The sequence below is a fragment of the Sorex fumeus genome, unplaced genomic scaffold (genome assembly GCF_029834395.1).
Source record: "Sorex fumeus unplaced genomic scaffold, SorFum_2.1 ptg000038l, whole genome shotgun sequence".
Classification (NCBI taxonomy): Eukaryota; Metazoa; Chordata; class Mammalia; order Eulipotyphla; family Soricidae; genus Sorex; species Sorex fumeus.
Genome location: NW_026606095.1, coordinates 6,657,404 through 6,684,838, shown reverse-complemented (window position 1 = coordinate 6,684,838; position 27,435 = coordinate 6,657,404). Strand labels below are relative to the sequence as shown.

The 27,435-nt window shown below is 40.8% G+C and overlaps 1 protein-coding gene and 1 non-coding gene across 2 annotated transcripts in view; both read left to right on the top strand.

The window, feature by feature from the left end:
- Positions 1-27,435, top strand: part of PCSK5 (proprotein convertase subtilisin/kexin type 5) — a 482,296-nt gene that overhangs the window by 75,181 nt on the left and 379,680 nt on the right. The window contains exon 3 of the mRNA XM_056118773.1: positions 23,818-23,931. Coding sequence (XP_055974748.1) covers positions 23,818-23,931 — 114 coding nt within the window. The remainder of the gene's footprint in view (positions 1-23,817; positions 23,932-27,435) is intronic.
- On the top strand, positions 21,587-21,717 carry LOC130028069 (small nucleolar RNA SNORA70). The gene has a single exon (XR_008793159.1). It is a non-coding gene; the product is annotated as a small nucleolar RNA SNORA70 (small nucleolar RNA).

Genomic DNA, 27,435 nt, shown 5'->3' with positions numbered 1-27,435 from the left:
CTCTTCAGTGAATTGATTACATAATATTGTAGAATTTGTTCTCTTCTTTTCTCGTCACCCGCTCCGCAGTCGGGCAACCCCACTGACATGTCACATTTGTGCACTTGGCATCTGTCTAGTACACTTGTGGAACTGATTTTTTAAAATTTAATTGATTTTAATTTTCAGTCAAAAATTTGAAACCTGAGCCCAGTTATTTAGAAAGCATTTTAGCATGTTTTTTCCAATTCGGGTGTGTGAATCTATGATTTCAACTGTCAGTTTTATGGAATCTAATGGTTTAATATTTCCAGTGAAAACTGGCATCTGAATTGAGTTGTGTGTGGAAAAAAATAGCAACTACCAAGTTTCAAAAATTTAGAATTAAAAAAACAGCATTCTTACATTAAGAACTGATACTGTTTTGGAGCTACTTGGATAATATTTATTTTGCTGCTCTGATGTGGGTACTTAACAGTGTATGGAGCTTTTTTCGTGATCAATACTGATTTGGATATCAGGTCCTTTGTTCTGCTGATCCTGCACACAAACCCTGCATGGAGACCCAGGGGTGGTGAGGTGACAGTGTGGAGCACGGGGCTCCTGAAAAGGGATGAAGCCAACAGATAAAATCTGCATCTGTAGAGATTGTGGTGGATAGTGAGAAGAACTCCTGAGACCTTAACACATGAGCAGGGCTTGGCTGGCCAGATAGCTCATTGGGTTGAAGCACCTGATTTGCATTCAGTTCCCTGAATCCCACTAGGAGTGACCTCCTAGCAGCAGCTAAGGACTAGCCACGGAGCACCTCCAGGTGTGGCCCTGAAGCAAACAAAATGAAGAAAGGAAGATGGGCAGGAGAGCTTGATGAGATTATGGAAAGTCATGTGGAAATGATCTGTGAAGGGGATGCACCATGTGCTTCCCTTGGCTCTTTCAGAAACACGTCTTTGGCTACTGGGTCAAAAGGAGAGTGTGGAGAAAGCTCTGGCTCGAGATCAGGCTTGGCAACTTGGAAGGCTCTGTGCCAACTGGGCCAGGGGCCAGGCAGTCAGCCAGCACATGGGGAGAAAGTCTGTTCCTGTATTGGCAGCTTGATCACCTTGGGGCCAGCTGAATGTCGAGGGCTCGGAGGTGACAGGGCTGCACGTCCTTAAGAATCAAAACCCTTTCAGCGTTGACAGTTGCTTCTTCAAAGCAGAATGTATGCTTGGCTTTAAATTTGCTGCTGGGATGTAAACACCTGGCTCTCGACCTAATGTTGGGAAACGACCCAGTGCTCTGGCAGAGATGCTTATTGTCATCTGCTAGGACTAGTCTCAGTGGAGACTTGGAAGTGGACCCAGGTGAGCATTTGTGTTGGGCACACATGATCTGGCCCATGTGGAGAGAATGGCCCTGTGAGTGGGGATCAGGTTGCTGCTTAGACGTAACCCCTGACCGACTGTCTGAAATTGAAAGTTGACCAGCAGAGTCCTCAATGCCTCTCCATGTGGTGCTGTCTTGTTTCGCTGAGACTATGGTTCTTGGTTTATGGCATAGCTTTTGAAGATACACCATATCTCCATTCTAGCTGTGCTAGACTAGCTGTGTTAACCTGGGCAAGCAATGAAAATTTTCTTTATCTTTTATTTTTTTTAAACCATATCCAACAATGCTCAGGTCTTACTCTGCACTCAGGGATCACTCCTGAAAGGCTCAAGGAACCATATGGGGTGCCAGGGATTAAACTTGGATTGACGGTGTGCAAGGCAAGTGCCCTACCCTCTGTAGTATTGATCTGGCCCTGACAAGAACATTTTTCTGAGTCCCAATTTCCTCATCCTTGATTTTGACATTTACAGTCTCTGAGGATATTATGGGATTAAACAACAGAATTTATACACAGTATCACTCTCATAGAAAGTGCCCACTAAATTGTGATTATTATTGGAACTGTTTTTTATATTCGCCTTTCTCTCTTAAAAAAATTATCATCTACAAGCAAAATTAAGAGACTTGATGAGACCCGGGTTCATAGATCAGCATTTTGGCTCTACTTTGACACAATCAAGAGAGAACCACTAATACCACAGTGGAGGAAAGTAACATAATATGGTTCTTCTGGGTTACAGACTTTTGGCAAATCCATAGAAATCACAGCTTTCCTATGCAGTTATTTTCACATTTCCAGTTCTATCAGTTTAGAGTGAAATCTAAGGAACTTTAGTATTGAAAATCAGCAATTTCAAAGTCTAACTATGGAGAGTGTTTGTCTGAGTCATGTCGTTGACACACACAGCATCTTAACCTTTAGTTTTCATGTCTTCTAAGCCAACTTACAGAGGCATAGACTTTGTGCCAGACACAGGTGGAGTTAGTACTTAAGAGCATATGTTTGAGTTCATTTTTACCTCTAGTTAAAGTATAGTTCAATGATGATATATACTATTGTGCTACAGCATGAAATTTAGGAATGAGTAGAAAGTCATTTCTGTACATTCACGTGGGTAGTCTTGGACATTTCACTCAGCCTTGGGAATTTATCTGGAAAATAATAATTTACAACCTTCAGAGACTCTAAAGGTAGGTGGGCTTTAGAGAGCAACTCTGGTGCCAATTGCTGTATTGTTCATCTGTCTCAAGGTAGCATTTTGAATTGACTGGGGATGGCTTAGACCAAGACAACAGGAATGTTCTAAATTCCATACTGGGGCAGGTCAGTTAATAACCAGGTGAAAGTCCTTTCGCCAGAACATTAATGAGTCATCATTCTAAGAATTCCATATGTCACAGTGCACCTTTTTTTCTTCATGTTTACAACTTAAGTGGTTTGAGAATTTGGAATTCTCAAAATATTCTGGTTAAGAGCACCAAACACGCAGATGCGCGTGCTTGTGTGCTCGCGTGCATGCGCGTGCTCACGCGCACACACACACACACACACACACACACACACACACACACACACATACACCGGTTGTCTATTCTTATATCCATAGTCAGTGCATTCTTAGCACCAGTCATGTCTGTCTTGAATCTCTGATGGTTATCAGATGCATGTGTGAGTGCATGCGTGCGTGTGTGCGTGTTTGTGTGTGTGTTTACATGGGAGTTACAGAATAAGCTCATAAGTGCCAATGCATGACTAAAACAGGAGTTTGTGTTTGATGAACACCATTATTAATTCATCGTTCATTTCGATTTTATTCACTAATTAAAGCTTCACTGCATTTCTGCTGTGTGTCTGTAACAAGTCTATTTCCTTGTAGGTTATATTGCAGATTGACAGCGTATTGTCTAATTTCCGAATGCTTAAAGTCTGTTGTGTTTTATTTTTAATTTTTGACTTTGGGTTTAAGGCTTTTTTATTTTTAGGAAATAGGGTTGCAGAGGTGTTTTAACTTTGTGATATTGATGTAAAGAATTACTTCCCACCCCTCCACCAAAGTGTCCACGATCCTCTGCCCCATCCCTATGTCGCTCCTAGGTCCAGTGTTCCTCCACTCCCCCCCAGCCCCCCCGCCCCATTGTTCATCGACAGTTATGGGTTTCAATGCAGAATTTTACTTCTCTTAGCATCACCCATGTGCTCGAGACCCACCTGTATTGCCATGTTATTTTCCAGGATCCTCTTTGTACCTATAGCTCCTCACCCATAACCTTGCACTCTGTATTCTAGTATCTAAGGTTTATTACCGATTGATATTGTCCTCACCCTTGGTTTGTTTCTCTTTACACTAAGTTAAGTTAGCTCTGTGGAAAATTATGTGAAGATTTCTCAGAAAAGTAAGAATGGAGCTTCTATTTGACCCTGCGATAACCACTTCTTGGTATCTATCCCCTGTCCCTCAATCAAACACATTAATTCAAAGTGATGGTCAGACCCAAACTGGGTCTTAAATAGCTCTTTTGTCTTTTCTTGAAAATTGGTTTATTTGTGCTTAAAAGCCAAGCCTCAACTATTAGGCCTCGTAATATATCAGAATGGTAGTCGAATGACAGATCTGGGTACGGGAAGAGCTTATTTATCATAAGTAAATTGGGACCTCACCTGGATTCAGATTTGCTATTTGTAAAATAAAGAGTTGGACTAGATCTTGTGAAAAATCCGTATCCCACAGAGAAAGGATCTGTGATACTCATGAGAAGCTTCTGCTTTGGGCCTCTCTGACATGTTTCTTGTGACTTTTTAGGTGAAAGAAGCAAAGATTCATGGATAGAGTAGAAAGCTAGCTTTATAACCAACCAGTGATTCTAGGAGAGCAGAGAGGAATGGAGGAGCAAGACCCTGAAATTTAGCATCTGCCAATAGGGCCTCGACTTAATAATAGTGAAGTGGTTTGTAGTCTGGCGTACGTCTGGTCTGTGTGCTCTCAAGGGCATCTTAGACACAGAGTACAAGTGTGTCCAGGGAATAAGGAGCTGGGGAGCCAGTCCTTACTCTCAGGAGACGGCCCTTTGAAGCACTGCTGGCTACACTTGACCTTGAGCAGGTTCAGCCACAAGTTTCTCCAGTGTGTAGATCTATATGCCTTAAGATTGTTTAGGTGATTGTTTCTTCCTCCTGGATGTATGTCAGAAAAAGGAAGCTTCTCTTTAGAAGTTCTTACAAAGTCAGCTCAGCCAGTTGTTAACTAGCTGGGAACTGGCCAAAGTGCCAATCAGGAGCGCTTACGATGATGATTGGGAAATTACAAGTCTGACAATTTAATCTTATTCTGAAAGGTGTAGGGTTGCTTAAAAGTAAACAGGATATGATTGTTACCTACCGTGCTTCTTTCAATACTGGTTTTTTAATACCTACATACTAGTAAGGGATTTATTTGGTACACCCCAGAAAGAAAGAAGTTTTCACCAACTCAATTTAGTAGGAACGTAATCCTGAAAAATCTCCTTATGATAGAGGGAGTTATGGTTTTAGTTGTTTAAGGTGTGATCTCAATAAAATTTAATCAGTTACAGTAGACCTTACCCATGACTCCAAATCTGGAGATTTGTATCCCAGATGCATCCTTGACCTGTCAGTAAACACATCTAGTATTTTTGGCCCAAGAATGATGAAGGGGTTGGAAAGGATCTATTTTAAGTGCCGACAGCACACCCTGAATTTTGACTCAGAACCAGATAAAGAAAGCAGTAATTAGTTCCAATTGGTCACTTAAGCAGGCTTACATAGTGTTGCTTCCTAGAAGGAAATTGGAAGGCATCTCATCCCATTTTCACCCTAGCATCTAGGTGAAACCACATATCATTGCAAGGCAGATCTTTTACTTACAAGAAAACCTTTCTATGACTTTGTCCTTTTGATTCAGGTCATGGTCAGCCTCAGAAAATAGAGACAGCAGAGTGAGTGAAGTAATTTATTTTGTTTTGACTCTTATTGAAACTACAAGGTGACAATTTCAGCCCAAACTCGGAAGCAACTATGATGTGCTTTATTTTAAAAACATTAAAAAAAATTCAGGTAAAAAAATCTTTAGAATTAGCAGCTGGAATCTGGTTAGATGATCCTAGTTTGTTAAGAGCATGCAAAGCAACATAGTCCAAAGTCAGTTGACTGTTTTTCTTCTTTCCACGTCTGATGAAGGAGCTGACCTTGGCCTTATCACTGTCACTGTGCTTCTTCACAGTTTGTTCAATGCTTGTTGGCATTCATAACCCTAATGAACACAAGTGTGTTGTTGTCTTTCGTGTTCTTTGTGACTGTGTCCTGGGTCCTTGGTGATTGATGGCATCATTGTATCAGTGTTTCTCCTGGGAGTACTGTACTGAGTGTATTTATGCAAGTGTTGGGACTTCAGTGCTTTATGGTATTGAATAGTGGGTGATCTGGTTGATAGCTCTTCTTTTGTGACTGAACACTTCTCAGCAATACTTTCTTGACTTTTAGTGCTTTCGAAAGACAAGTACTTCCTTCTGGAATTTGGCACCAATTTTTTTGGAGGGGGAAACACCTATGATGTGTTTTATTATTAAATTTATAGCCTTCTTCAACATTCCTTCATGGTTAAGATTCCCATATGCCATGTTGTTGACCCACTTTACACAAAATAGGAGGTAAGAACATGCTGAAGCTTGCCAAAGACAAGAGAGAGATTTCACAGCAGCAAGGACCAAAGGGAATACCATGTTATTAAAACATATGTCCCTTGATGTTATAACTATAATCACTGAATTGTGACTGTCTTTAGGATGGGCACCAAACTTTTGGTTAGTTGCCAACAATGTACTACATTGTCTTTCCTGGGGTTGAAAGTTGGAGATGCATTAGTGAATTCATTGATTAAACACCCTGCCTAGCAAGCTCGGTACCTCGTACCAAATAGGTACTTAATATATGTGTAGAATCAAACTGATTTGAAAACTTGGCAAGTAATATCTGTATGAAATGGATCTTCAGGTTGGTCTCCGGAACTAGACCAGTTGATGTATAGCCTTGTATGCCAGTCAGTGTATTCTGTGCAACATAATTCACTTAACAAGCACTGCACATGTATCTCAGGCAGGCTATTGTCATACTCTCTTCCTTCTAAGAATGTATGCTCTCACGAAGCATTACGAATAGTTGTAATGCTTTTGATAATTATGGTGTTAAGTATGGGAATCTCAGAATGCACCACAGAAGGAAGAACACCGTCACTAGTCAAAATATAGAAGATGAAAGAAACAAGGTCAGGCTTCAGAGAAAGCCAGTCAAGGAGTTATTGGCATTCCTATTAGACATTCCAATGAGCCATATACGAATGAGAGCCTGACTTAGACTAATGGCTGTGAAATGCTGACGGTGATCAGCCATGATTTATGTCATGGAGAAACTATTGAATTCTCTGTACAATGGTAAGAATCATTTGATATATTTTGCAGAGCCTTTTTGGGATCTGTTTGTCCGCTTACTTAATTATTGATAGTATAAGCAATCTTTGTACATATTACCTACTTATTTTCCTAAACACAGTTTTTTGCTAAATTCTAAGGCACTTGTGTACACTGATATTTTAGGAGGTCTCAAAATCGCTGTGCATTATATCTGCCCTCAGTGGAATATTAGGCTGAACATACCTCTCATTGGTTCCAGTCTTTCACCTAAGACTATTGCTCATAATAAAAGAAATGTCTAGTTGCACAAAAGAAAGAAATCTTAAAAATGCACACATGTGTGTATATGTCTGTATATATAGATATATACTTAATTTTATGGAGTTCAGTTCTCAGAGGTTTATGTAGATTGTCTGAGTGTTAGACAGAAAGTTGCTCTACAAAAATGCACTCAATTTCATTAGACACATGAACTCTCAAAAACCTTTGAAATGATCTTTTCTGATCTAAATCAGAACATTTTATTCTGGAGATGGCCTACTTTGCACGGTGGGAGAAATAGACCTGGTGGGAGCAAGAGACCCAGTACAGTAATTGGCTTTAATGCCTAATCCCACCATTTGACCTTGGAGAAAAATTTTTGAAACTCCTGGATCTAGCCTCCCCTCTCAAAAAGAAACAGGATTGTTCTCCATCTTTCTAGAAGCTGAGGACTATTTCACTGGAACAAATGCATGGTTATTCTTAGGTGTTTGGGGTTGCATATTGATGGAGCTACCAGTTTATTCCCAAACTGAAAGATTAGTTAATCAAGATATTCATTCTATAAACCGTTTCGGGGGGTTGGGAACTTGGCTCACACCTACTTCTGCTTGGGGCTTACTCCTGGCTCTGTGGACACTCTGACAGTGTTTGGAGGACCTTATTGAACTAGGGTTGGCTGCATGCAAGGCAAGTACCTTAACCAACCCCTGCACTGTTTCTCTCTACACAGTTGTCTGCCCTGCTACACAGGAGGGCTTCTGTCGGGGGGGGGGGGGGGTAGAGAAATTTGGGGCCACTGTCCCTGTTCTCCTAGGCCTTCCTTAAATCTAGCTGTCATTCTTAAATTCTCTGGCTGGTGGTTTTCAACTGCTGATATGCAGACAGGGGTGGGGGGCAGTCTCTGGTTAAGGACTGTGTAAACTTCTGCCCTCTGCTCTAGCCTTTAGTTCTGGTTTCATCATCTGCCTTCCCTCACCTAGATTCGGGTCTGCTAAGTGTTCATCTTGCCAAGCCAGGCCCTTTGGAGGTACTCAGCAAGTGTTACAAATCTGACAGCCCTTCTCAAGAAGCCATGACCCAGCCAGCTAGTTGCTGGGACCTGTGGTCAGCCCAACTCTTGGCCCATAGCAAAGGTCCTAAAAGTGGCAGAGGTGGCCTGAGGGGCTGGGGGACAGAGAGGATTCCTCAGGGTCGCTCCGTCAACAGAATCCATTTCCTTCAGGGTTACTTACTCCTAATGTACACCACAAAAAGTACCCTTGATGTTTGTCTCTGTTTGTGTGTTTGTGTGTATGTTTGTGTGTTTGAGAGTATGGGGAGGTGGAGGATGATTGGGGTCAGGAAGAGGTTGCTGGTTCAGCGTTGCCACTCTGAAAATGTGTCAGATTCAGTGACAGTGATGAACTGTGTCCTCTCTCCCACTCTCCTTGGTGGTGGTGATTATGAAATAGACTTGAGGGAGAGGGAGATTCAGTGGAAGGATTTGCTGCTTCTCTGCCACCCTCCCTCCCCCCGAAGCAGGCTAGCCTCCCCTGGGTGGGCCGGGTGGGCCAGGTGGGCCACAGGTGGGAGAGCGGATTTTGCGTCTAGCCAGTCCGCAGGCCCTCCTTCCATCCGGATGTGCTCTGACCTGTAAGCTGTGTTAAGTACCACCTTGCCGAAAGCCTCTTCTGTGATGTCTGAGGTGAGGGAAAAGCACCGAACATATTGGGTTTGCCTCAGGCTGCTGAACTGAGGTGAGAAAATGCCAGTTGCATCTTGGATAGCTCCTTCCCTGCAGACGAAAGGCACGGTTCTCTTCCCACCCAAACCCAGGGAACTTTTGGCCAATGATTTCATAAGGTGATGATGGTGTTTAAGAGCTGCCGCAGTGCCAGGGCTTGACCCAGCCTTTCCTGCCAAATGTCAGGTTCGGGGAGAAAGGAAAATAGCACGGCATCCAAAAGGATTTTCCCATTTCATCAATGAAGAAGGATGTGCTGTTTATGGGCACTGAGTGAGGGGTCCCTTCGGGGCTCCCTGCACTGATTTTGTGTTATTTGCTTGCTTATGGATTTGGAACTGCTTATGAGTCTGAACACAGAGGTAGATGTTTTGATTAGTCACCAGGGAACAAACGCCCCACGAGGCTGGTGGCATGCATCTTCCTTTGAGCTCACACATTTCCTTTCGAGCAACAGTGCTAAAAAGCAAAACAAAACAAAAAAACAGGAATTTTCTCTAGCCCACCTGGATGTTGACAAGGTCACGATTGGTACTCGTTTGTTTGAGGAGACTTAAAATCTTGACAGCAGAGATTTAAATATGCCCGAAAGATGAAAAAACAAACAAACAAAAACAATGAAACTTACCATGGCACTAAGAACGTCTCACATTGAAAATAAGAGGAAAATGGATGAAATGAATACATTGGGTAACCAAGTGACATATCCACATATTCACTCCTGCCCCCCCAACCCCTGCTAATTTTTCCACTGTCATCATAACAGTAGAATCCATGGAAATTTAGAAACAAAAGCCATTGCCATTTATATTTAAATAGCCAGGAGAATCAGAGTATATGTGCTGTGTTGCTGAATTAGTCAGTAGGGAAGAGTTTTTTTCCTGTAATGAATACGCCCTTCATGATCCTTGCTTGCGAGCTCTGGAATCAAGTAGTAGGTTGCATTAGGAAGCACGGTTCTGACATAGTTTTGATATTTAGCAGATCACCCCTGATTCTCTTCTTGGAGAAATAATGAGAATGAATGCCCTTTCTTTGCTAGCATTTTCCTCTTTTTAAATTTATTATGTTTGAATTGAACAAGTTCTCCACTCAGTACGAAAAGGTGCTCATCTCTGGATTCACTCAGTATACAACTTGAGAACATCCGATTTTTGCCAATACAGATCTGGGACTACCTTGAATGATTTATACACAGAGTAGCAGAATTGATCAAAGAGAATCGGAATCCATTCGATGATTAACACTTTAAATAGGAAGTTGTCATTCTTACCAATTTTCAAAACTGCAACTACACTATTAAAGACAGAACAAGCTATAATTTAGGTTTATTTTAAGTGTTGAATGCATTTATTAATTATATCGTCCTGGCTTTCAAATTGCATGGAGAACAATGATTCCAAACACAAATACATACGGAGGGAACCCATGCCAGTGTGTTTTGAATGCGTTCGATAATCTTCATCCTCAAGTGGAGCTGGAGGAAATTACGTGCTGTCTTAATTTAATCCTTGTCTTAAGATTGCATTTAATCAGAAGTGTGAATGTAACCCCAGGTGGCATTCAGATAGTAGAATTTGTTTTTAGGCACTTTAGAATATCATTTCCTTTTAATACTTGGGCAATCAAAAATTGTTTTCAAATGTCTTCTCACCGCTGAAATTAATTGTTCTGAAATTTATAAAAGAAGAATCTGAAATTCAAGTTGGAAAAGGCAAGATTCTTGCCACTCACGTATCTAATGAGTTTGCATTGTGATCTTTTCTGAACCTTCTGTTGTGTTCCTTAGCTCTCGTGCTGTCTGTCTCTCGCCGTCTATCTCTCTTTCTCTCTCTCTCTCTCTCTCTCTCTCTCTCTCACACACACACACACACATACACACACACACACCATTCTGTTTTTTTTCAGAAATTGAATTCTATATTATCTCCTCAAAAGCATCTAGGTATGACTAGGAACCAAACACACTGGCAGTTACATGGAGGGCAATTGTCCACTTGTTTTCAACCTTCCTACACCTGCAGATAGCCATGGATTAGAAGTAACATCTAAAATTTTGCTCAGGGAACCATATGGGATGTCAGGGATCGAACCACGGATTGGGTGTGTGCAAGGCAAAAAAAAAAATTATTATTTGTGACCAAGTTGGGCAAAGTATTACATTTACAATTTCAAATAGCATTTGCTCCATAAAACATGAGCAAACATGATTGGAACACTTAGCGCCCCCATGAGACCCTCTTCACCCTTACGCCCACCCCCCACCTCTTTCCTTTGTCTAATGTCAGTTTTGTTGTCATTATTCACTGATTTTTATTTTCTTTTATCCATTTCTGTGCCTGGTAGTGTACATACCAGTAAATAATCCATTACTTGTCTGAGAATTAAACTGGTAAAGTGAAGGAAATGATCCCAACACAAAAGACTAAAATTTGACACAGTAGGTTTCAAGTGGGGTACTAAGCTGAGAAGGACTCTGTGATTTACTAAATATGCAACTATGTATATGAAAATGGAATTATTACATAAGTATTATATCTTGATTACATATAAGTATATATACAATTTGTAAATACATATCACGGTCACGGTCCTCCCGTTGTTCATCGATTTGCTCGAGCGGGCCCAGTAATGTCTCCATCATGAGACTTGTTGTTACTGTGTTTGGCATATCAAAAACGTCATGGGTAGCTTGCCAGGCTCTGCCAGTAAATACATATATACTTATATAATATATACTTATGTATACTTTATATATTTTATTATATAAAAATGGAATTATATCTAAAAAGAGCACATTTTCCATCAACTCTGTCTAATATAGTAATGATTGCCCAGTCTGTACTTTCTGTTTTTTTTCCTTTGGCTTTTTTGGGTCACACCTGGTGTTACTCAGGGGTTACTCCTGGCTCTGCACTCAGGAATGACTCCTGGAGGTGCTCAGGGAACCATATGGAATGTCAGGGATCGAACCACGGATTGAGTGAGTGGAAGGCAAATGCCCTCTCCACTGTGCTATCTCTCCAGCCCCCTGTCCTTTCTGTTTTTGAAACATGAAGTGTCCTTTGGAATTGGTAGGGTTAAAAATGCACCCCTTCCACTCTCTCTTCTGCCACCTCCTTTTTTAAAAAAAAAAGCTTGAAAAGTAGAAAATTTTGAAAAGCTTACCCTAAATGTATTCATCTGTTGTGAAAATACTGTCATTAAACTACACACCTATTGAGGGTCTGTTGTCCCACATTGCTTGTGGCACTTAGAATGCTAAAAACCCATTTCTTTTTCGCACACACAGGGAGGAATTTACAATTAGAAAACAAGGTTCTAAGTCCTGGGGGAGAAACCTGTATTTGTTTGTGACAGTTTTCTTTTGACCTCATAACTGTAATATCATTTTAATGATGAGCATTTCAGAGTTCCAAGACATAGGTCATTTTCCCAGGGTAGCCTGGCTAGTGGCTGTTGATACTTTGTCAAGAAGTCAAATATAGTTTTTTATTATTCTGCACTGCTTACCCTTGACTTCATCCAGCTCAGCTATTCCTTTCTGCACACATAAAGAATACACACCAGATCGTTGTCCTCAAAATTCTTATTTCAAGACTATACATTTTGTACATATTTCTAAAGCACAGCAGGTAGGGCGTTTGCCTTACATGCGGCCGACCAGGGTTCGATTCCTCAGTCTCTCTTGGAGAGCCCGGCAAGCTACCGAGAGTATCCTACTCACGCGGCAGAGCCTGGCATGCTCCCCGTGGCATATTCGAAATGCCAAAAACAGTAACGACAAGTCTCACAGTGGAGACATTACTGGTGCCCGCTCAAGCGAATTGATGAACAACGCAATGACATATTTCTGAAATCAACTTTCTTAATTTAATATTGAACTGTCATTGCATGATTTATCCAATGCCAGGTGTGATGTTTGATGCGTGATGTATGATGTTTGCAGTGATGGTGATTGGTATATAATGACTAGGTGACAATGTCTTCTGAGTCTTCGTACAACATTTTATACTTGCTACGCTGAATTGTATTTTATGCTTACTTTTTTCTTCTGCTCATGTTTTTTGCTTTCCTCATATGAGGAATCATTTTTATCCTAGGAATCATATAATGCCCTTTTAGATAGTTCTGCACCTGTGAATTTTTACTGTATAGTTGTAAGTATGTGCTCAGTATTAAAACCCCTTATTGAATAAAGTTATTCTCACTGGCATCACAAGGGTACCATTTGGAGATTAGGTAAGAAAGTTCTCCGTGAAGGGCCTCATGATGGAGCTTTCTTTCCTCTTGAGTTTGCTTCCCTCTGCTGACGAACTGATATGTCCTCACAAATACTTGCCTGAGCCTCTGTGTGCTCTAGGTCATACTCCTGGGACCTGGGAGCCCAGAATTGGTTGACCTAAATAGCTGGGAATTATTTTCCGTAACTGTGTCAGCTTCTTCCTGCACACTGGAGGGAGAAAGGGCCTCCTGGTATACCCATGCCTAGACCTTGAAGGAATAGCCTAAATATCTGTGGCTCAGGAGTGAGGCTTAGAAAAGAAGATGCACAGTTATTCTAGGTTTTTTTCTATTGGTTACTCTGATTGTCTGTGATATTTTCTTGGAGACTTTTTATAAAGGATATTTCTTCCTTTTTTTTTTTTTTGCTTTTGGGTCACACCCGGCGATGCTCAGGGGTTACTTCTGGCTCATGCACTCAGGAATTACTCCTGGTGGTGCTTGAGGGACCATATAGGATGCTGGGAATGAACCTGGGTGGGCCATGTTGGCTGCGTGCAAGGCAAACGCCCTACCCGCTGTGCTATCGCTCCAGCCCCCTTATACAGGATATTATTATTCAGGAGTCTATTAAAATTATACATTTTGGACCCAAACATCCACACCACTGAGCCCAAGCACTGAGCCCTTCACCCCAGTCTCCAGAGCCTGGCTTGGTAGTATTCCCCCAAATTGTATAACTGAGAGAGACTTTTCCTGATTGCCTAAACTAGCCCTCCTTATATTTGCTCTGTGTTACTTGCACTTTTTACACATATATCATCTAAAAGTATAAAAGTCTATTACAGGGGCTGGGTGATAGCACAGCGGATAGGGCGTTTACCTTGCAAGTGGCCGACCCGGGTTTGATTCCTAGAATTCCATATGGTCCCCCGAGCACCACCAGGGGTAATTCCTGAGTGCAGAGCCAGGAGTAACCCTGAACATCGCCGGGTGTGACCCAAAAAGAAAAAAACAAAAACAAAAACAACAAAAACAAACCAACCAAAGTGTATTACATAATCTTATACTTTTATGACCAAGGTGTTATTGGAATAGAACTGCCTGTAAAGAAGAAATTGATTATTTTGTTAAAGACCATTCTGTTCAATCCAGAACAGTACTGGTACTCAGTATGTTTTTTTTTTTTTTGAGTAAATACGACAAATGAGGGCCAGACAGAGAGAGTACAGTGGGTAAGGCACTTCTCTTTCATGCTGGTAATCTAGGTTCCATCCCCAACACCCCAAAGGATCTCTCAAGCCTGCCAGCAGTGATCCTTGAGTAAAGACCTAGGAGTAAGTTTGTGGCCCCCAAAGAAAAAACACATAAGATTAAGTCAAATAAAAAACAAGGCCCTTGAGTGTCAAGAATAAGTTTTCATACTTTGATGGGATGTAACCATGTTTTTCTCCTATGCATCATCTTATTGCAAGCGGGAATGGGGGCAGGCAATAAATGAAAAAATTAAACTTTCAGAAGCATGCACGTTATAACAGAATAGTTTTTTTAAAATAATATTTTAATTTTTTTTTATTTGTGAAACACCATGAGGTATGGTTGTAGATTTACAAATTTTTGTGCTTGGGTTTTGATTATACAATGATCAAATACCCATTCCTCCACCAGTGCTCATTTTCCATCACCATGGATCCCAGTATCCCTCCCATCCCCCATCTCCCCCATCCCACCCTGCCTCTGTGGCAGAGCATTCCCTTTTGTTCTCTCTCTCCTTTTGGGTGTTGTGGTCTGCAAAAGAGGCATTGACTGGCAATCATGTTCAGCCCATAGTCTACTTTCAAGAACAGATGACTGGTTAAAGAAACTTTGGCACATCTACATGATGGAGTACTATGTAGCTGTTAGAAAAGATGAAGTCATGAAATTTACATACAAGTGGTACAACATGGAAAGTATCATGCTAAGTGAAATGAGTCAGAAAGAGAGGGATAGACATAGAAAGATTGCATTCATCTGGGGGATATAAAGTAACAAAATAGGAGATTAATACCCAAAAATAGCTGAGATCAGCACCAGGAGGATTACTCCATAGCTTAGAGGCCAGCTGGCGTTCTTGGGGAAAGGGCAGCTCAGATAGAGAAGGGAGCGCAGAATAGTTTTTAAGGCAAGAAGTATGACTTTAATTCTCTGAAAGTAAGTAATCACGATCACGATCATCCTGTTGTTCGTTGATTACCTCGAGCAGGCCCCAGTAACGTCTCCTTCATCCTAGCCCTAAGATTTTAAAAAGTGCCATATTCAAGGCTCTTTCAGGGCTAGGAGAATGAGACCCATCATTGTTACTGGTATTTGGCATATTGGGTACGCCACGAGGAGTTTGCCAGACTCTGCCGTGTGGGCAAGTTACATTCGGTAGCCTGTCAGGTTGTCCACAGAAAGAATAAGATAATAAGATAATATTATGGCCCAAAATCAAGACATTAAAAAAGATAGAGCAAGATAAGTGCCACAACTCTATAGTGCATCTTACTTTGGAGCAGACTATGCTGCTAGTCAAACTACTACTAGTCCTACACTCATAGAACTAGAAAGTTGATTTTAAGCCCTATGGTCTTCCAGAAGACCAAGATTAGTTCTATTCTTAAGTGAAAATGATGACTGTGACCAAAATGTCAAATAAAAATATAAATGGCCAAATATAGATTGCAGCAACATAACAGTAAAAAGTAGACTAGTTGAAAAGTTTAAGACATTGTGTAAGTAATACAGATTGAATACTAATGCTGTAAGTTTTTTATTAGACAAAATTTAAATTCATGGCACATTTAAAAATATTCTAATTCTCTTAGAGAAAGACAATTCATTGTAAAATTTTATGGCAATTAAAAATTATCACTTTGCCTTATGTTGTATTCTATTCACTGTTCTGAGAAGGACTTATTTCACAACTTTCTCATTTGAATGACCGTTCAGAAAACTGCAGGAGTCTTCATATTCCTATGCAGATGATTCTCTAATGGAAGCCTCTGACATTTGAAATCATGAACAAAACAAAACATTCAGAAGGCCTATCTCAAAGCAAACTGATTTAAAAATTTTCATCAAGTAACAAGTAATCCTTGTTTTGTTAACAAATAACTATCAAAAAGAAACAGATTTGATTAAAACAGTTCATTGTGTTTGTCTTGAAAAGAATGAGTCATGCAAGGGATGTGACTTAGAGATGGAACACAGCTCAGATATGTGAGATATGAGGCCCTGGGTTTGATCCCTGCTGCAGTGGGCTGGCTCAGATCAAATAGCAGTGTCAGTCTGTCTGTCACTGTCCTCCCGTTGTTCATCGATTTGCTCAAGCAGGCCCAGTAACATCTCCATCGTGAGACTTGTTGTTACTGTGTTTGGCATATCGAATACGTCACGGGGAGCTTGCCAGGCTCTGCCGTGCGGGCGAGATACTCGGTAGCTTGCTGGGCTCTCTGAGAGGGGCGGAGGAATTGAACCCGGCTTGTCAGGCTGGCTGCATGCAAGGCAAACGCCCTACTGCTGTGCTGTTAGTCCAGCCTGTGTCAGTGTCAGTATTTTTTAAAAAATATTTTATGTTAAATTGAATGACAGTGATATACACAGTTATAAAGTTGTTCGTGATTGGATTATAGGCATATCATGTTCTAACATCTGTCCCTTCATCAGTGCACATTTCCCACCACCGATGTCCCCAGTCCCAGTCTCCTGCCACCACCCTATTCCTCCTCACCATAGTAGGTGCTTTTCTTCTCTCTCTCTCTCTCTCTCTCTCTCTCTCTCTCTCTCTCTCTCTCTCTCCCCCCACTCCCCTCTCCCCCCTCTCCTTTTGGGCCTTATGGTTTACAAAACAGATATGGGAGTATTTTGAGTGTATTCTGTTACCTACTTTCAACACTCAGTTCTTGTCCAAAGTGATCATTTCCAACAATTATTGTCATATATTTCCCTTCTCTAGCCTGACTGCCTTCCATCCTCCCCTCCTTACACACACACACACACATACACACACACACACGCATACTTGTGTTAGCTTCCAGCCATTGACCAAGTTCTCCTGGTTCCTGATTTCCCTGGACTTGGATATTAGTCTCATACCATTTTTTTCAATATCCCTAACAGTGTTAGTATTTAACAACTAGCAACTATGAGTTAAAACAGGATTTTTTTTTTTTTTTGCTTTTTGAGTCACACCCAGCGCTGCACAGGAGTTACTCCTGGTTTATGCACCCAGGAATTACTCTTGGCGGTGCTCGGGGGACCATATGGGATGCTGGGAATCGAACCTAGGTCGGCTGCGTGCAAGGCAACGCCCTACCCCTGTGCTATTGCTCCAGCCCCTAAAACAGGATTTTAATTGAATGTCTTCATCTAAAAAGAAATAATTTTTCTTGATTTTCTAGATTCTTTCACTGATTAACTCTCATTTCTTAGCCAGATAGATTTTTAGGACTTGGGAATAGCTTGTTGGTACTAAAATTTTTCATAGATTTGTTTCATACAAAAAAAAATAAAGTACATGACAGTAATACACTCAACTCAGTTTTTTAAAACAACAAAGCAGCTCTGTCGCCTTTGTTGTTTGCTTGCTTTGGTTTTCTAAGTGGTACTTAGGAGGCCCAGGGGCTCTTAACCCTTGTACTGTCTCTGACTGGTTTTTTGCTTTAAAGCCGAGTAGAAAATAGGGAAGAGATCTTTACATGCCCTTTCCCTCCATTTTGACAAAGTTAATCAAAAAAGGATAAGGAGATTTGGAACACTTAATAGTTTATTTCCTGTCAACTGTTTCATTCAAATCATCAAACAAGTTTTGTAATTTATTACCTTGCTTTCTAAATATTAATCCTGCATCTTCACAGAAGAACTTAGTATTGTTTATCAAATGGAGCACTAGACTTTACTTCTCCACTGTTTTTAAAACAAAATTCCTATTCTCAATCAAATAAGAATAGGATTATATTTATAGATATAGATATACATATATGTATATAGTTGTATGTATATAGATCATAAATAAATATTTAATTTCAGAGCTATTAGAAACATTCTAAGGAACTTATTTAGTCTGTATATTTTCCAATAAAAGAAATTTGGAAGGTCACACAGGTGGCTTATAAATCAAGATCTCCAAATTTTAACTTCTCTTTGCTTTTTTCCCCAAAATTTCTCTAAAGCATTCTGTTTATATCTTTCTTATTGATACTTTAAAAAATTGTTATTTTGCTTTTTGAGTTATACCCGGTGATGCTCAGGGGTTACTCCTGGCTCTGCACTTAGGAGTTACTTCTGAAGGTGCTCAGTGGACCATATGGGATGCTGGGGATCAAACCCTGATCAGTTGCATGCAAGGCAAACGCCCTACCCACTATGCTATTGTTCTGGCCCCTGTTTATGCTTTTAAATAATGTTGTAATTTAAGCTTTTACCAAATTATTAAATTATGTGATAGGGATCAAGCAATGGCACATATTAAGTTGAAAAATTATTTGTTTTTACTGGTAACTTGTTAGAAGTACCAAAAAGTATTTAAGAGCATGCTCTCTGGGAGCTTTCCCTGCTATTTTTGTGTGATACTCAGTTTCCACCCAGAAAGCAGTCAGGATTATCAGAAGAGTCCCTCCCTCCCTTGCTCTCTCCATCACTTCCTTCTTCCCTTCCTCTTTTCCTCCCTCCTTCCCTTCCTCCCTCCCTCACTCTCTCCCTTCCTGTCTTCTTCCCATCCTCCTTCTCTCCCTTCTTTCCTCCCTTCCTCCCCTCCTCCCTTTCTCCCTTCCTCCCTATCACTTCAGAGATATAAATTATAGAATCCTTTATAGACTATTTTACGTCACTGTTTTTTCATTTTAATCTGTTGTAAAGATTTCTCTGTTAGTGCATGAAGTAAAAGTCATTCCCTTTTATGATTGGTTTGTATTCAATGTACTGATGTCACAAAATATTTATTTTCTTCAACTCAGCCCTATCAAGATAGACTTTGGTTGTTCACAACTTTTAGTTATCATGAGAGTTCTAGCAGTAAATATCCTAACATATTTGGCTATAGCTGGATATATAAGATATGTTCCTTCCACTTTTTGCTCTGTCTATGACTTAGGTATTTAATAGTCCATCTGTGATTCCTGTAATATTTGTTATATAACACCATAATTATTTTTCTACGCATTTTGTGGTAGCTCATATAATCTACATTTATATGAAAACAATTTTTCTTTTGTTGATATTGATTTTATTGGAAAGTTGGCTAATGAAAAAGACAAATTCAACTGAGATTGTGGGATTAACGAGATTTTCTTACAAGTGGTATCTGAAGTAAGAGAACTTACTTCTTTGGGTTTATTTTTAGGGGGGTGGGGCATACCCTGCTATGCTAAGGGCTTGCTCCTGCCTCTGTGCTCAGGGATCATTGGGGGACTACTTTGGTGTAGAAGATGGAACCCAGGTTGGCTGGTACAGGGCAAGTGCCCTACCTGCTTACTATCGCTCTGGGTCAGTAAGAGAACATCTTTAGACAATGATTCTGAAGAGGCAGATGTTTGATGTCTTGGATTTATGGAGAAGAGAGCTGGGAGCGGAAGGGTATTGACATGAATGGAGGCTGGGGTCAGGGTGTCAAAAGTCCTCTGTTTTGTATAATCTGCATTAATGGTACTTTCTTAGATCTAGGAAATAGGACTTTTCAAAGTTAAAGCAGTGAGGTAAAGCAGATATTTTTGCTCTTCTCCTGGGCTGGCAATAGTTTTCTGGAAATGAAATTCTTAATGTCTTTTCTTTGTATTGGGTTTGTTGGCAGGAAGTGAAATCTGAATTACCTTTAAGCTTTGACTTCAAGGGCACAGGACAGACATATGGATAGTGGTTTAAAAATTTAAATATAGTTTCTCCAGCCTTATAGAGCATACTTTTCTTGCTTTCCAAAACTTACTTATATATTCACACTTGTAAAATCATAAGCAAATTACATGGTATATGATGCTGAAACACACAGAACACAACAAAAAAGTGTCACTACTTTTCAGTGCACTGTGTGCATTGAAAGTATCAATGCTGTGTTTGGATAGAGTCAAAGAAAGATCTCACATTGCTGTCCCACCTTCTAGCTGCAGGCCGTGTAACTAAGTATTTTTTGTTTGGTAAAATTGAAGAAGAGATTTTATTTGGTAAAATGCTTATATTACTTGGTAAGATCTTTTATACCTCGAGTTCATTGAGGAAAATGATTCATTTTTCCCCCACATATTTATCCTGAGAGATATAAACAGACAGATAGGCAGGGGAGAGGGAGGGAGAAAGAGAGAGAGAGACAGACAGACAGAGAGAGAGAAAGAGAGAGAGACAGAGACAGAGAGAATAAATATACTGGGGAGTTTAGCAAGATTGTAATAACAATTATATACCCTCCTCGCCTATCTTTTATATCTTTTGTAGATTTGCTTTAAAATTAGCATAATTATAATTTTCATTAATAGTTCTAATTAATACTGTGATAGGGTCTGTGATATACATATCTCTCATGTATATACTTATATTTTCATGAAGTGGGGCATTGTAGAATCTCACGAAATATTCACGAGTAAGATGTTCTTCAAAGAAAAACACTTTTCCCTCATCTTTATATTCCCAGCACAGTGTATTATAGATTAAGCATACTACTTATCAGGTGAAAGAAAAATGAATTCATAAAGTTCATTCCTTAGAACTTGGTTAGAAATGACGAAAGAAAAACATTTTTTTTTTGCAAGTTGGGAGGGAAAGTACATGTAGGCCTATGTTTGCAATTCAGCTTTGATTGAGAAAGAAATCGATTTTGTTCTGTAACTTTTAGGAACATGTCTCTTAAAATTACTCTCATTAAAAATGCATGCATTTTTAAATGCCACGTTAGTTTTCATGTCACTTCAAAAAACTGATCCCTCCATTTCTCCAAAGAAGATACACAGATGGCCAATAGACACATAAAAAGGTGCTCTTGATATTGTTTAATCAAAAAAATGCAAATCAAAATATCAGCAAGATCCCTCCATACATCTGTGAGAATGGCCATTCTCCAAGAGAAAAGAAACAAGTAATGGTCTGAGGAGAAATGGGAACTTTTTACACTCTTGATAGGAATGTCCATTGATGCATTTGTTTGTGGAAACTCTAGATATTCCTGAAAAATATATTTTTTAAATAGAAATGCTCTATAATTTGGTTATCTTTTATTTTTTGTATTTATCTCCAAAGTATAAAACAGGAATTGGGAAAGATATATGGATCCCTTGTTTGCAGCCTGATACATAATATTAGGCCAGTACCTGGAAGCAGCTTACATACTCTTCAGTGATGTGTGGAGAATGAGGATGCATATACACAATGGCATACTACCAATAACTTAGGTGGAGGACTATAAATGTCATATGATGTCACTCAGCAACCAGTGTGTGAAGTAAATGAGAGAAAAATGAAAAATTCATGCTATAAGGCAGTTACTATTTTTAGCTCCAAGGGGAACATGGGGTGGGTTAATCAGGACAAAGGAAGCGATTAGGTAATGAAGGACAAGATGGACTTTGTGTGGTATATATGGTGTGGATATGCATGTTGGCATTATAGAATATCACATCAGACAACTCAGTAAACGGCTGGACAGTAGCTAGATAGCATGGTCCTTGGGAGTATCTGCTGCCTGTGACTTGTATGGGTTTCCCTAAGGGACCCTGGACATAGTCTACGACAGTGGACATTCTCATCTGCCTTTTTTGCCATCTTCAATATGAAGATTGAGATGGGTATTTGGGGGATCCCTTGAAAGTTCCAGGCTTAACTGGAAGCAAGACACTGGCAGCGAGTTGCAGAACAAGAAGCGTGCCACTGAGTCCCTTTGCAGGGCCAAGTCCCATTTCCTGATGCTGCTGCATTGGAATCCATGTGGTAGAGGAGTGGCTCATTTCTAATGGGTGTGGGGTCAGATATATCCCTAACCTAACCAAAGGTTCTCTTGGACACTTTTCTGGCCCTATACTCACAAGAAACCCCAAATTGCCTCTCCTGAGTCACATCTACCAATAAATCCTTTTTTTAAAAAGTTCCAATCAAATTTTATTTACAAAATCAGGTGGAGAATTCCAATTTTCCAACCCCTGAGATAACTGTATAATTATCAAATAACAAAGGTATGCCTCCCCACTTTTAGTAGTCTGTTAGCAGTTTTCTTTTTTTTTGTTTGTTTTGTTTTGTGTATGTGTGTGTGTGTGTGTGTGTGTGTGTGTTTCCTTAAATTTTTATTAGTGAAGCACCATGAGGTACAGTTGTAGACTTACAAATTTTTGTGCTTGGGTTTCAGTTATACAATGATCGAATACCCATTTCTCCACCAGTGCCCATTCTCTACCACCACCAGTCCTAGTATCCCTCCCACCCCCCTTCCCCCCATCCCCCATCCCACCCTACCTCTGTGGCAGGGCATTCCCTTTTGTTATCTCTCTCCTTTTGAGTGCTGTGGTTTGCAAAAGACCCAGTGAATCCTTCTTCTTACCCAACTGCAATAACAAGCAAGCAAGCAAGCAAGCAAGCAAATAAATAATAAATAAATAAATGTTTGGTTGAATTAAATGATGAACACCCTCTTTATCAGCTTCTCGGGCAACTCTTGTCCTGTAGTTCACAGAAATGTCATGCTGCACTCTCTGTATTTTGATGTGTGAGTATGTGAGTGTCTTTGTTTCTGGATGCTATAGAATTCCGTGCCAGAGAACCACTTGGCCTAAATTAATTTAGGTAGGAGCAAAAAAAAAAAAGTTCATTTGAGGAATACTGTTTCTAATTCATTGACTTATATTTCTGTATTGGCACATTTGCTTAAATTCACTACCGGAGAAAGTACATATATAATACTTAGCTGTATCCTAATCATAAGTAGATTTGGTATTTATTCTGGAGGCTATGTGACTATATTTGCTCTTTTAGATAATGTAACTACAAACTCATGATTTAAGTTCATCTTGCACGCCAGTATTCTTACGGAATATATTTCTCAGTATGAGAATCATAGGAATTTATTGCTTTGATGTTTGCCCTTGGGATGGAGCGATAGCACAGTGGTAGGGCATTCGCCTTGCATGCGGCCGAACCAGATTCAATTCCTTCGCCCCTCTTGGAGATCCTGGCAAGCTACCGAGAGTATCACGCCCACACAGCAAAGCCTGGCAAGCTACCTATGACGTATTCGATACGCCAAACACAGTAACAAGTCTCACAATGGACTGGGCCCTCTTGAGCAAATTGATGAACAATGGGAAGAAAGTGCAGTGCTACTGATGTTTGGCCTTGATACTTATTTGTAGCTATGCATTTCCAGTTTGTTAGTGCCATGGTATTCCTTTTCATTGAGTAATCTTGAATCAAGTAGTGATATTTAATCTTTTTTTCAAGCAGGTTTCGAAGCTTTACTGAATAGCAGTGGACTACCAAGTTACCTTTCACCCAGTTTGTTTTTGTTTGAGGGCCATATCCAAAGTTTGAGGGGCTACTCTTGACTCAGTGCTCAGGGGACTGCATCATGCTGGGGATTAAACCCAGCTCTTGTGCATGTGAAGCCAACAGGCTAGCTGTTATAGATTTGAATTAACTGTCATAAAGGACTCATCTGCTCTTTTATGAACTAGATTTCTAGTTGAATCTAGATTTCTAGAGAATCTCTGAGCCCACTCATCTTGGAGATCTATTGACTTAAACAGAATTGATATGAGGAGGAAATGTCTCCACCTCCTGTTACTCTGTGGTAACCTGATGGACCTTGATTAGTCACCAACTGTCCTTTTTCTTGGCAGGTGGAGTGGATCCAACAGCAAGTTGTAAAGAAACGGATCAAGCGGGATTATGACTTCAGTCCTAGCCAGTCTACATACTTCAATGACCCCAAGTGGCCCAGCATGTGGTACATGGTAAGGCTCCCTGGCAGGGGGCAGCATCATCCACGTTACAAGTTGTGCAGGGACGGTTGAGGGACTGAGTGGACACAAAAGAGTAGCCAGGGACTTTTCCTATCTCAGGGCCCACCACAGGAGATTTGTTGCAGGCCTGTGATATTTGCTGGATCTCTTTGAACTCAGATCTTTGATTCTCAAGCAAAAGCTGGGAGTTCTGATGTCGAGAATTCCTGATTGCAGAATAATTCTTGTGCAGTAGTTTCTAAATGTTGGTCAGAATGTAGAAAAATGTAGTAAGCTTCAGACCCCCGTGAACTTCCCGAATAATTACTTTTTGCCTCTGATACCTACTCTGTCCACCTGGAAGCCAGTTTGGCTATGGATACTGGCTCTTAGGAGTCAAAGAAATGATTGCTGTGAAGTAACAGATGTAATACTAAAGTCCTCTAATGTTTCTAGTTGCAGTTTTTAAAAATAGAGTTAGGAAAAAAACTGACCAGAAAATATTTTTTTTTTAATTTTTTTTTCATTAGTGAAACACCATGAGGTACAGTTGTAGATTTACAATTTTTTGTGCTTGGGTTTCGATTATACAATGATCAGATACCCATCCCTCCACCAGTGCCCATTTTCCACCACCATGGATAATATCCCCCCCACCCCCATCCCCTCATCCCCCCCTGCCTCTGTGGCAGGGCAATCCCCTGTGTTCTCTCTCTCCTTTTGGGTGTTGTGGTCTGCAAAAGAGGCATTGAGTGGCAAACATGTTCAGTCCATAGTCTACTTTCGACATGCATCTCCCCTCCTGGGAGGATCCTCCAAACACACTTTATTTGGTGCTCCCTTCTCTATCTGAGCTGCCCTTTCCTCTAGAATGCCCGACTGGCCACTAAGCTATGAAGTAATCCTCCTGGTGCTGATCTCAGCTATTCTTGGGTATTAATCTCATATTTTGTTACTTTATATCCCCCAGATGAATGCAATCTTTCTATGTCTATCCCTCTCTTTCTGACTCATTTCGCTTAGCATGATACTTTCCATGTTGTACCACTTGTATGTAAATTTCATGACTTCATCTTTTCTAAGAGCTACATAGTACTCCATTGTTTAGATGTACCAAAGTTTCTTTAACCAGTCATCTGTTCTTGGGCATTCAGGTTTCTTCCAGTTTCTGGCTATTGTAAAGAGTGCTGCAATGAACAAACAAGTGCAGATGTCACTTCGACTATACATTTTTGCCTCTCTGGGATATATCCCCAGGAGTGGTATTGCTGGGTCAAATGGGAGCTCAATTTCTAATTTTTTGAGAATCGTCCATACTGTTTTCCAGAAGGGCTGAACCAGTCGACATTCCCACCAACAGTGAAGGAGTGTCCCTTTCTCGCCACATCCGCGCCAGCATCGGATGCTTTTGTTCCTTTGAATGTGGGCCAGTCTCTGAGGTGTGAGATGGTATCTCATTGTGGTTTTGATCTGCATCTCCCTGATGATTAATGATGTAGAGCATTTTCTCCCAGAAAATATTTGACTTGTGACTTGTTCATTGGTTCAAGCAAAAACTTTCTGTCAGGGACATTTTCTTTGCGGGAATTGTGATCCACCAGTTCATTAGACTGGGCCTCTTTTAAAAATACATCATCTCCTGTCTTTCAGTTTTTTGACTTTTGAGGACCCCTCCCAAGCAGTGCTCTGGGTCCCCGGGTCAGCTCCTCCAACATTTGACCTGCCTTGGCTGGCATGATCTGCACAAGGCCGTGACCTGATGCCTCTCAGGCCTGATGGTGGTGGAGGTCTTGTACTCTTGAGTCCTTGGGCTCGATTCCCAGCACCCAGAAGGATGAACCAACCAAAACCAGACAGAGCTGTACCTGATACTGACTGTTTGCCCCCCCTCCCCCTCATCCCTCAACTACTTCCTTCCTCAGCTCCCCTGCACCCTCATTCCCTGATGCTTCCCAGAATCTCTCACTAGGCACTTAGTTTTGTAGCTGCTGATATGTTTTTCTTAACTCTCCTGCTGCTCGGAAGTGGGGTTGACATTGTTCCCGGAGAATCTGACCCTTGTGCCAACACTCAGGATTTTTGTTTATTTGGAGATGGGGGGGGGATGGCGTTTTCCTCAGATTCTTTATTCTTCGCTTTTACCTAGTCATGAAAGATTGTGGAAATATCTTAGACCCCAAATGCAGTTTGATGCAGCAAATGCCCGTGGGAGAACGAAAATTGGGAGCCATAGGGCTAAGTTCAGAGAGAGCTGGGACACTAAGGAGTATTCACGTAGAACTTGCCTGAGGGGTCTGTGGGACACTTGGGAGTTTATTGGCTTCAAGACCGAGAAAGAGGGATGCGTAGGGAAAGCATTGCAGTGAGTCTTCATTGGAGCTAAGGAACTTCATCTGTTGTAATGAAGTGATAACTGTGTCATGGGATGAGAGATGGGATAGAAGCAAAGGTCTTTTCCATCTTTGCCTTTTTTTTTTTTGAGGGGAGGAGGTTTCACACCCAGAGATGCTCAGGGGTTACTCCTGACTGTTTACTCAGGAATTATTCATGGTGATGCTTGGGGATCATATAGGATGCTGGGATCAAACCTATGTAGGCCAGGCAAGGCGAGCATCCTACCCCTTGTGCTATCTTTCCAGCCCAATCTATCCTTGGTCTTAAGGGTAGAGGGAGGAAACCTGTGTTTGTCTGACATTTCTTTTTTGTAATAAAAAGCCAAATCACTGTTTGCATTTGTTGGCAAGCTGGTAGAAATGTAGGTTCCCCTAATTCTCTTGCTCTGGTTGGGCATGTGTGGATCTGGTGGCATCCATCATCAGCCGGCTTGGTGAATGTAGAGGTTTTGTTGCTTCTCTGGTGAGAGATCGGCACATTTGGGGACTATTGCTGTTTCATTGGAAGTTTTCCGCTAACATGAGAAATAGTTGGGGCTGGAGAGATAGCACAGCGGGTAGGGTGTTTGCCTTGCATGCGGCTGACGTGGGTTCGATTCCCAGCATCCCATATGGTCCCCTGAGCACTGCCAGGAGTAATTCCTGAGTGCATGAGACAGGAGTAACCCCTGTGCATCTCCAGGTGTGACCCAAAAAGCAAGAAAAAAAAAACAAAAAAAGAGAAATTGTGTGGGAAGACCCCTTTGTTTGACATCTTAAATGTTGGGTTCCAGGGCTGGAACAATAGTACAGAGGGTAGGATGCTTGCTTTGCATGCATCTGACCCAGGTTCCATCAGCACCCCATATAGTCCCCTGAGCACACCAGGAGTGATTCCCGAGTGCAGAGATAGGAGTAATCCCTAAGTCACCTTAAACAAACACAAGAACAAAAATGTTAGATTTTTTTTAAAGTATGAATTTGAAAATAATTCACATAGGCAGCATTTATTGAGTACTACGTGCCAGTCGCCATGGGTAGAGAGTTTGAGTATTTTGCTAACAGAGTTGATCAGCAGTACATGTCACTGTTGGCCAGATTATAACATCGAGGAATCTGAGTCTTGTTGACAGCAGAGACTGTA